At 42.3% G+C, this 12,087-nt stretch overlaps 1 protein-coding gene across 1 annotated transcript in view; it reads right to left on the reverse strand.

Moving 5' to 3' along the window:
* LOC311237177 (pre-B-cell leukemia transcription factor 3-like) overlaps positions 1–12,087 on the reverse strand; it is a 93,781-nt gene that overhangs the window by 8,570 nt on the left and 73,124 nt on the right. Inside the window, exons 4-6 of the mRNA XM_084324986.1 lie at positions 6,026–6,191; positions 3,014–3,091; positions 1,176–1,288 (exon numbers count right to left, since the gene is read on the reverse strand). Coding sequence (XP_084181112.1) covers positions 1,176–1,288; positions 3,014–3,091; positions 6,026–6,191 — 357 coding nt within the window. The remainder of the gene's footprint in view (positions 1–1,175; positions 1,289–3,013; positions 3,092–6,025; positions 6,192–12,087) is intronic.

The following is a 12,087-nucleotide window of genomic DNA, read 5'->3' on the forward strand; positions in this document are numbered from 1 at the left end:
ACGTTTTCTTCAGGCGCATTATCTAAGACGTCAGATCATTTGGAATGGGGACCGTGTTTACATACACTGTCAAATGAGATTAAATTAATTAAAACATCATAAATGGTCTCAACTTGTTTTTTTAAGTAACCATACTGCGTTGGCCTTCTTGAGGTGAATCAACGAAGCAGAAGAGAGTGCATCTGGAATATCAGGTTTCTATCACTTCTGATTCAACTCCAGAAACCCAATACAGCATGTTAACTTGAAAAAACATGGCTTTTTACAGTGTAGTGGGGATTGTGGTCAATCACTTGTAAGGCAGATCATGTAGACTCAACCACTAAACGATGTGCTTAGTCCACATAACTGTTGGTGGACAAATGATCATATTACAAATGATCAGTCAGTTAATTCAGCTTTAATTACTGAAGTCTTCAGTCCACAGCGGCGCAAAACGAGAGTAGTAAACCCAGAAACTTCAAATAACAACACTGATTTGATGACTGCAATGTAAGACAGAGGAATGGGGGGGGGGGTTCTCAGCCCAAGAAGAGATCAAGTCAGAGCCAAAAGCTTCACTATAGTGGACAAAAGACAAACGGCCTTCAATCTAAGGCACAGTCAAATATTGAAAGGTCACACATCACATGATCTCAAAAACACTTACATACATACAAGGGGGTAGTTATGACCTCTGAATAGCATCTAAGCTCAAGCTATTTACAATAATACATAACCTTTGAATATGTGTTGATACGGTATTGTGTTAAAGTGTATCGATTTACTGTTTGTCAAGGACATTGTTATCAAGTTTACCGATTTATGATAGCTAAGTTAAGGACATTGATATAAAGCTTACTGATTTATGATTGTTAAGTTAAGGACATTGATATAAAGTTGACTGATTTACTCCTTCCTTGAGCAAGGCACTGTCGCCTCTATGACCCTGCACGCTAGCTGCTCTGCTTACATGCACACAACAAGCATGTATGTTTCAGAGGGATATCAATGTAATTATTCACTGTACTTGTGCTGTATAATGATGACAACACATTTTAATCAAATCTAATATTGTGATTGAGTGCTTTAAATTCCATAAAAGAAAAAAGATCCTAAATAAAGCAATCTATTGCCCTCTGTGTGACCTTTGCACCTTGACCTACTTCCTGGCCTAGCTGTATGGGGGGTCCTACCTGGGACTGCACATTGGCTCCGACTTGAGCCCCTTGGTAAGAGGCCCCATTCAGACTCTGCATGCTCATGAACATGTCCCCCGAGTTGGGGAGGCTAAAAGAGGCAGAGGAACCTGGAGAAGAAGAGATGGAAGCAGCTGAAAAGAGGGGCCATGCTGAGAGGAAACACACACACGCACAAACACACACACACGCACAAACACACACACACGCATGCACACAAACACCCGCACACACACCAGTATACTATGACTGCATTCATATTACTGCTGTCAGATGAAACCCTTTTATCTCCAAAAATCTACAATGTGAAATTTTGGGGCATAATGTTTATGTTTGACTTGTAAATGTTGCAAATTCTTAGCTCATCATAACTAACAAATGTTTACAAACCTTTCACAGCCTCAAACCCCACATAGGACTCGTGTTTTGTTGTAACATACTGTCAGGCCTTGAATTTAAAGGTCAGACAAGACATTTCAGAATGGAAATAATGTCAAACCAGGGGGGGGGGGGGCTGTACTGGGATCACAGATTGTGCCTTTAAGTATTAGGATATTGAAAACATTATAGTCAGATTGACATGCATCAGGTTTTGAATTTGATGGGTTTCTTGGTTCATGAAGCGTTTACTGAGCACATGGAGGATTATGTAAACTTTTAATCAAATTCCACAAGGTCCTGATAATTGGAGTTAGACGTTTTTCACATGACAGAAACAACATGCTATCTGTAAAAACCGAGTCCCTTTACTTGTCACTGATCTGTTTGATTCAGAAGAATCAACAAGTGATAAGTACAAGGACACAGCCTGAACAAACACTCATCCACAACTACAAGGTTCCTACACACTGTCCGTATCAACATTTCATAATAATAATTTTGGTTGTATCAAGATTCTGGCAGTGTATATTATGATGTACGCTGAGTGTGGCCACACCACTCTATAGGGGAAGCAAATTCTTCACAACAATAAGCTGAAAGACAGTTAGGTGTGAAGAAGTTAGCTACGATTACATAAAAGAAGTAGTCTTGTGTTTTATCGTTTATCTTCATAACTTTCCAGACTCTTAAATATATAGATCCCAAACAATTAAAAGTTGGAAGTACATTTTCCACACTTTCTCAGACCTGCATAGGAACCGACACTCATCCAAAGAATCCACATGCATGCATCCAGAAAGAACAGAAAACAGAATGGTGAAGGAAGGCTCAGTAGAGTGAAGGAAGATTGGTGTAAATGTTTTCCCATGAAACCCCACAACAACAACGACAAAAAGGTGTCCTGCTGTGTCCGAAAACTGTTCAGCACAACCACAGTCCAAACGGCAAGTATGCTGTCGTGTGCAGTATGTGTAGAATATCAATATGCAAAAAATAAATATTCAAACAATACTGAAACCCAAACACTGGTGGGTGTGAAGCGTCACTACTGTTGTTTTTCCGTAATTGGCCATTTATACTATCACTCAATGCGCACAGCATTGTGGCTATTTTATGTACTTTGCTAATTCCTAGTGAGTAGCTTAAATGTATATCTCCACTCAAATCAAACCCCCGAAAAACAGTACAACATACTTTTGAGTAGACTGTTAGGGAGAACATTTAGATTTTTACACCATATTCAATGAATTATGCTGAAACGGCTATCGGCAGGTGCGCCATCGTTTTCGGACACACCGAAGTCTCTTAAAGGAAACCAACACAAATAAAAAAGACTGCTGATTGGCTAGGCTGAGATGGAATCGTTATGGGGATGGGTTGGGGGGGGGGTGGGTCTTTGTGGGGGAGGACGAGGACATTCTACTAGCACATTCTACTTGTCAAAGGGCAGGTACCAGTGAACATGTTGGTTAAGAGGGAGTTTTTGCTCTCTGCAGTGTCAAGTTGGAATTCCTCGTCCTTCATCTGGAAGCCTGGCGGGGAGAAAGAGCAACGGCAGCGCTTTAAGAGTCTTGCTCCAGAAGAAAACTATATATCCGTTTAGGGGGAAAACATTTACAATCTGATGCTCATTTTCCAAAAATACAACATCCAGCATCTGCAAACATTTTAGCAGTTTGTGAGCAAAGGTCTTAAAGGAACACTCAAGAACACAATAAATAAGAAATAAAGCTGATTTATTATAGCCATAACCTCACACATATCCTAAAACTATAGACCTTGTTCTAAATGGGCCCAGGTTTGTTTCCTGTTGTAGTGTTTGCTAATACAGTAGCTGACAGGAAATACACTTAGGCCCAAGCTGTTTCCCTAGCAACTGACTTCTTCTGTAAAGGTCTATAAACTACTGTAAAGGTCATGTAGAAATTAATTTGGTTTGAGAGTTACTGGGTTAAAGACATTTAATGTCAAGACATTAAATACAAGTTGAAACATATTTGATCATTTCATTGAACAGTACATACTTCCTGGAATATGTGAAATTTTTATCACACATCTCACCTCTTTAACTCAATAACTTTCAAACCAAATAATATTTGTGCAAGACGGTTTATAGTGTTGGGATATGTGTGTAACAAAATAACTTTTTTGGTGGAGTGTTCCTTTAACACAGCTATTTTTTATTGAGTTATACTTTGCTGTTGGCAATCGTTTTGTCAAAGAGAGTTTAAAGTTTTTCATTTGCCTTTTGAATTTAAACTCTTCTCTTTAAAATCCTCTGCACTCTCATCATGTAGGCTCCACGACTCTTTGGGTACACGTCTAGTGTGAATGCCTTTTGTGTGCATTATATCATGGAACGAGAGAGGGAAAGACAGAAGGCATTGCTAACTGTGACTTACATGAAATACTGTACAACAATGTGTGCGTTAAGTAACTGAGCGCTCACGGTGAGAGTGCATTTTTGAATCACTTAACGATCTGAGCTCTGAGCAACTGCCATATATACCTTTAATGACCCATCTGCATTTGACAGATGTAACAGTGTCCGTGTAGGATCCATTTCTTCTGTATACTGAGCCTAGTCAGAAAGTGCTCAGCAACGCTCTGAGTGGCTCAGAGTGGAACTGAGAAACCCGTTAAGTGCGCTCTTTGCTCTGAGCCAAGATATGCTCAGTTACTTAACGCACCCAATGTGTATACATTTGAACGCTTGGACCAGATTTGCATTTCAACAATGGGGAACTGTATTAAAGGTATGGCCACCCCCATGTTTGAAGCCTTTTCGAAAATTGTTACTTAATCCCACAGTGCAAAGGATTCTCTTTGGCTGTTAGCGGTTTAGCGCTAACTTCAGCTACCAGTGGAGCTGATAATGTCAGCAACTAAATATTACTGCTAATCCTAGTTAGTGTTAATCAAACACGGTCTTTGATTAACAGTAGTTAGTGTTAGCTGCACCATGACGTAGCTGACATTAGCTCTAGCGCTTACGCTAGCTAACAGCAAAAATGTGTTAAATGCTTGGCATTGTGGGGAAAATTAGGAAGACTGAGTGGCATCAATAATGAGGGTAGCCATACTGTCCCCTATTACGTTTCAAAATAAGTCCTCTATACTTTCAGTGAATTATCAAAATGCTCAGACCTTCAGATTAAATTAGCAAAAAAAAAAAAAACAATGCCTCAGTTTAGACATGGTCCGACTCCAACCCAGGCTAAACATGAAGGGTATAGCTCTTTTTGAGCCCAAGTGAGACATTCCTGATCATTTTGGAAACACTTAAAAGTATGCAGCCATAACACATTACAAGACTATTAATAATGACATACATAATGCTGTATACGTGTGGTTATCAACACACAATAGTTCATAACAACCTATAGTCATATCCACTGTGATAGGGCATGTTCTAATAGGGACATAAAATCTTAATGGCCTGTAGTACAAGCTTCTAATGGCTCATAAACATTATAATTCATTATAGCTGGATGCCTTAGACAAAGTTATTCAAGCCCATCGGGTCCATATGGGTCTTAATTTGCCTCGCAAGCCAGGAAAATCTTGCGAGTTGTTCATCAACACAAGATCCGTCTGGCCTCCCATGCCTGGCGCTGTGCGAACTGAGAACAGTGAGTCACGTGAGGCCAACACTGGGCACCACTTGCAATCATGTGCCGGACGGCCGTGTTGTCATAGAAGAGCGCAGTACTTTTGCTCGCGATGCGGTTATCCAGCACTTGTAGGCTATGACAGAAGCTCTAGCTTCATTGAGACTGTTACATTTGCACTCTGGCTGGATGCCAAAACTTCCTTTTGTTGTATTGTACTTGTGCTGTATACATTTTAATCTAATCTAATCTAATCTTGTGTCAGAAACAATCACTAATACATGTACATCAGTCCAACGGGAATGGAGGCCAGATGAATCTCGCATGTTGAACAACTCACAGGACGTGTCTGGCTTGTGAAGCTAATCGTGCGTTCGACCGGTCCTCGTGAGTCGGGAACGTTTACCTGTTTACCAGCAGGAAGTCGCATTTGAACGGCCGGACAAACGGGTAAGTAGCAGTGGTAAACTGAGTTCCACGATACCCGAGTTGTTTCACATTATTGAGGTGCAAACGTATCTGTATGAAATATGAATTAATTATGAACGTTATCAGAAATACCGGTATGACGTTGACATGGTGGGATTCAACGAGAGTCGATCAAATCACCCGCGGCACGAAAGAAATGTTGAAACATCTGAATCTGCTGCCTTGTATGTGATTGGTCCTTGGCTTTCCGGCCTATAAGCAGCCCACCGAACGCTACCGCCTCGTGTCTACGCGACTTGGGTCACGTGACAAACGTGCAACTTTACGAGCTGACGAGGACCGACCGAACGCAGCACAAAGTCGGTTGGGGTTTCAGTCATCAGAATCTGAAGCTCTAGTGTTTCTGGTCGACTCCTCGGTGCCTACCGGAGTTGGGCGTGGTGGGCGAGTTGGCTTGGCTGTTCTGGACAGCAGCGGCGACGGCGTGGGCTGCCGTTACGGCGGTCTTGGCTGCGTAAAGGTTGGCCTCCTCCTGGAACTTACCAATGTTCTTCTTATACCGAATCCTCTTGTTGCCAAACCAGTTGGATACCTGGAGGGAGAGAGAGAGAGAAAGAAAGAAAGGGAGAGAGAGAGATATTGTTTTATCCATTCTAATGATTATGAACACAAATTGGCATCCATAACACTTTTGCCCCAGCAGCTCTCCACCTGTATGTTTTAACGGACCAATCAGAACACTGTTAAGCCTAGGGCCGCCCATCAGTTGGAGACCCCTCAGTTGGAGATTAATTGAGTCAAGCCGCAAAAAAGAAAACTGATATATATATATATATATAAATAAATAAAACCCATTTAGTTTATTTTCACATACAGTATCAGTGCCCATATTCATTTTTTTTTTTTTTTTTTATCGAATTTGTAAAATATGCGCAGACTTCACAGTACAGAGCAGCTTAAGTTTCACTTTCACTTCTAGTAGTAGAGTAGATTTAACTTCACATGAAGTTAGGGTCTAAAGAAGGGTCTAGAGGCGACATAAGGATGTGTTTATATTTAAACCCTTCATCAGTGAAAGCTTGACTGGAAAGGAGCTCAGAGGATCAGTCCAGACCAGCAAAAGTATGTTTCACTGGGGGAACGTAACACGTGCAGAGATTCACGCTATATCCCCCAGATCCCCTCCCTGCTGAACAGGCGCCCCGACCGACCAGTAGGAGTCGCAGTTTACAACGACCAGGACACATACCACCCGCTAACACTGCCAATTGTGTTAGTAGGGATGACTGACCAAGCCGGAGGTACCGCTGACAGCTGGATTGGAACCCAGAGTGTCCGCGGTGGTAGGCGCTACCCAGCCACCCATCTATGTCTTTTTTAATCTAAAACAAATCCTCCTATTGACCTGCCAAATCTGAGTCGACTTAGAAAATTCAGGTCAGGTTCAACTGTATATTTTGCTGATGAAATCCTAAGGTCAGTGTTTTAGGCATTAGGGAGAACCTTTTACGATTGATAACCATGTATAATTTTCTACCTCTAAGATCGGTCAAATCGAATGGGTTTCAAGCGCCATTAAACCTGCTCAACCCATAAAGGACACAGTGGTTAGAGAAACTGACCCGTCACTGGAAGGTGACAGGTTCAATCCATGCAACAGCCATTATGTACAACCCTGATCAGCATCCTTGAGCAAGGCACTGAACCCTACCTGCTTCAGGGTTTTCCATAAATGGCTGACCCTGCGCTCTGACCTCTGGTGAAATGCCATATAATATATATGGTATCTATCTACTGTATCTATATAAGGGAAATGCAAAAAAAAAAATGTGTGTGTGTGTGTGTGTGTGTGTGTGTGTGTGTGTGTGTGTGTGTGTGTGTGTGTGTGTGTGTGTGTGTGTTGTGTGTGTGTATGTGTGTGTGTGTGTGTGTGTGTGTGTGTGTGTGTGTGTGTGTGTGTGTGTGTGTGTGTGTGTGTGTGTGTGTGTGTGTGAGAGAGAGAGAGAGAGAGAGAGAGAGAGAGAGAGAGAGAGAGAGAGAGAGAGAGAGAGAGAGAGAGAGAGAGAGAGAGAGAGAGAGAGAGAGAGTACGGGCATCAGCCGCTGCCTCAAAAGGCAGTTTGTTTCATAAGGTCACATAAGATACTAAAGCTGATTGTTGACAAACGTGACTCAACAGAAGGAAACAAGAACATAGCTTGTTTTTACTATTACACCTTTAATATGGACTAAACATAAGATATACATGTGAATGCATATGCAGTATGATGTTAGTTGTAATGATTAGCCTATCATTAATAACTACAGATACCCTCTCTTAATTTGTCAATTAATTTGAGGTCATCCCCTTCGGTTAGACATTTGTTGAGTTTGTTTATGATTTTCACATTGTATACATAATAACTGGAAAATTACTAACGCATCTCTGGCAACATTATAATACTTGCAGACTGGCCTATTGTATGTATGCATTTACTGTATGTGTTTTTGATCAACAATCAAATTAATTAGCAGGACACCACTTTTGCAGAATTGGCCATTTAATAGATTCGACTAATTAGTTAAATTAAAGAAAATCATCGGACTATTAGCTGTCTACTGAACTTCATCATCTCAGCACTATTACATAATTTAGTGTTGCATTGCGGTCATCTAAATGTACAAACTACACAGGTTAGCAGCCAGCCAGGTTAGCAGCCAGCCTATGAATCTGTACCCTGTTTTTATCGCGTTACTATTTTTGTGCAAGCACAACAACATAAGGTCATAATACTAGGGTCACATTTCACATCAGCAAACCTTCCATCTTTCAATAAATCATCCCTTTCTGCATCTTTCAGCCTAGAACCAAAGGATTTATGAGGGAGATGACTAAATGCCTGACCGCACCGTAAAGATACAACCAAATGTAAAGATTATGCGCTAGCTATTTGTGTGTGGGGGTTCTAGGGTGTAGAGGGGGCAGGGGTGGACTATGGTTGAAAGTGGGGTGGTGTTTATGACTTGGGGTGATTCGGACCATCCACACAGGGCTTGTAAAGAGCAACCGAGGGTGGACAATAATACCATTCGACAGCTCAAAGGTCATCGGTCACTACGCGCGCGTGTGTGTGCGTGCGTGCGTGCGTGTGTGTGTGTGTGTGTGCGTGTGTGTGTGTGTGTGTGTATGTGTGTGTGTATATATCTTTGAGTCTGTGTGTGTGTCCGGTGGCTTGGTGTGTGTGTGTGCAGTGACATTTACCAAGCAAGTCTACAATGAAATTGCCTCCACTGTCTTTTCCAAAATGTCTCTTTTTTCTCTTCACTAACTTGGGGGGGGGGGGTCACTAGCTATCAAACATGGAACTCCACTGTGTGGCTACTACTGATTTATGAAAACAAATGGTCAAGCTGTCGGTCAACAGATAGCTAATTATACTGTGTGTTACTGGACATTTATGAATTAGTCTTTTCCTATTATCTGCCTTTCATATTTTCTTGGTTTTATCGTACAGAGTTAATTCCCCAGTATGAAAAGCTGCAGTAGTTCATTGAGTGGACACAAGTACAACTGGACATGTCCACGACCAACAATGCAGGAGCCAGGGGGGGGGGGGGCAGAGAGAGAGAGAGAGAGAGAACGAGAATAAGAGAAGAGAAAGGCAGAGGAAATGAGACAGAGAGAACTAGCAGGAGATGAGTGATAGAGAGACAGAAAAGAGAGGGACAGAGACTGGGTGAGACAGGTGAAGACAGAAGAACAGAACTACAGCATGACAGCGAGCATGTACAATAATGCTGTATATACCATATATATATTTATTTGTATATATATATCCACATGCATATAATCCTTTTTACATATCTGTAGATACTATATCTATATCTGTACATATCCCTCACCTCTTACTAGTTACGCTGCTGGCCGATATGACTCTCTGTACATACATCTCAGTAGTACTAATTTACTATTGCACTTTACTGTTACATTTGAACTCTGGTTGGATGCCAAAACGCATGGTCAAATCTTCTTGGTTGATACATTTATTGTTAAAACATGGCTAATCAAATACAATTTAGGTTAGGTGTTCAGTAGAGTGCTTGACCCATATTCTCCTGGCCAGAGAAAGTCCTCTACCGAACACCTAATCTAAATGATCATTGTCATTTATCAAATTTTGATCACTGAGTTGTTACTTTTGAATGAATTCTTAACAATCACCACATTGTTCTCAGGAGCACTCTCAGTTTTTCCCACCCTGGTCTCATTTTGATTTAAGATGGTGGCCAGATTAAATATGAATGAATATGAGAGAGAGAGAGAGAGAGAGAGAGAGAGAGAGAGAGAGAGAGAGAGAGAGAGAGAGAGAGAGAGAGAGAGAGAGAGAGAGAGAGAGAGAGAGAGAGAGAGAGAGAGAGAGGGGTAGAGAGAGAGATAAATGAAAAAGAGGGGCAGAGTTGGGAAGGGTGAGAGTAAGAGAGAACTGGGAGAGAGGGAAGAGAGGGGAGGAGGGGACAGAGGGGGGCTGAGATGTATTGCGTCATGGCGGGACCTGACAAGTGGCGCTTCTCTCCCCAACTCACCAGAGAGAAACCACACACCTGCACTCTATAATTCACTAGTGTCCCCTCCTCCCTGTCCGACCCTCCCTCCTCCTACTCCTTCACCCGGGGCCAATAGACTCCCCCTGTCAACCCCGCTGGATTGATGCTCTTCCTGAGATCTTCATACAAGCTAACGAACACACACACACACACACACACACACACACACACACACACACACACACACACACACACACACACACACACACACACACACACACACACACACACACACACACACACACACACACACACACACACACACACACACACACACACACACACACACACACACACACACACACACACACACACACACACACACACACACACACACACACACACACACACACACACACACACACACACACACACACGCACACACGCACGCACACCAGCATGAAAATTCTGACTACGCTCACTGTTTTGAGATTGCGTGAGGTTAGGTTTTCGCTGGCGCAACAAGTGAGGGCCTGGTGGCGAGTGTGTCAGCACTCTACCCCTCACTGCACTCCCTAAACATGCTGCATGTAGTTGTACTCAACTAAGTGTCTTGCTCAAGGACACGTCACACTGCCGGAAGGAACCGGAATCAAAGCGGCCGGGAACCATCTGATTCCCAGATGACCGCTCTACCTCCCACTGTCGTCCCTAATTGTTTGATGTACATAATACTAAATGTATGGAGAGTGATGTATATAGTCTTCTGTCTATTGTTTGATGTACATAGTATTACATGTATGGAGAGTGACACGCACTGTCTACTCTCTATTGCTTCATGTAAATACGGTACAAATTACTACATATATGAAAAGTGACAAATATAATCTACTGTCTATTATTTGCGGTACTGCCCCTGCATACTGTATGTGAGGTCCTGTTGTCACCGTACCACGGATGTTGTTGAATGATCACCACCACCACCAGCACAAATTCCCTGTACATCAATTATATTTGTCAAATGAGGTGTTTCCGCGTGCATTCATTACCAAACACTGGAGTGGGAGCATCGAGACAACACTGAGGTCCCAGTCACTGAGGTGGACAGTCAGCTAAAGACAACATGAAGAGTATGAACATATATATCAAGTATATACCCACCTCTTCTTCTTGGCATTTAGAGTGTACTCACCTGTCAGCCTCATTACCATAGAAATACACAGGAAGGCAGGGTCACAGTATACCCAGCCCCCCACTATCTCTACACCACTGTGTGTGTGTGCGTGTGTGTGTGTGTGTGTGTGTGTGTGTGTGTGTGTGTGTGTGTGTGTGTGTGTGTGTGTGTGTGTGTGTGTGTGTGTGTGTGTGTGTGTGTGTGTGTGTGTGTGTGTGTGTGTGTGTGTGTGTGTGTGTGTGCGTGCGTGTGTGTGTGTGCATATATTTGCCATGTGTGTGACAAGGTTGACCTGGGTTGAATAGCATTTTCATAAGTTCTTTAAGTCCCTGAGGGGTGGGATTTGCCGCAGAGGACAAGACAATGAATTCCAGAAAGTTTTAGGCGATTTTAAAGTATACATTACAGTCACTGACAACACTCACGGACGATATCAGGATTGTCCTGGTGTGGCAACCCCCCCCCCCCTCCAAGCAGGTTAAAACCAACACTAAGAATCACTTGCGAAAACTATTTGACCCAGGCTCGCTCGTTTTGTGGGAGCTACAGCTGTCTGTCGCTGAACATGACAAATGACTTGCCTGAGGTCCACGGCTATAGAACATCAAGTAATCTGCGTACAAAAACAGCAGACTAGGGCTGTCACATTATATTTGAATATCGAATTCAATTTCGAATTTACATAAAAACACCAGATTTGAACATGAACAGAGACATTCTAATTTGAAAAAAAATAAAACTGACGTGGGTTTTGCGTGTTTGAACGTCTTATCTTGTGATGTTATTATACA

The sequence above is a fragment of the Notolepis coatsorum genome (assembly GCF_963971535.1).
Source record: "Notolepis coatsorum genome assembly, chromosome: 11".
In the NCBI taxonomy this organism is placed as follows: Eukaryota; Metazoa; Chordata; class Actinopteri; order Aulopiformes; family Paralepididae; genus Notolepis; species Notolepis coatsorum.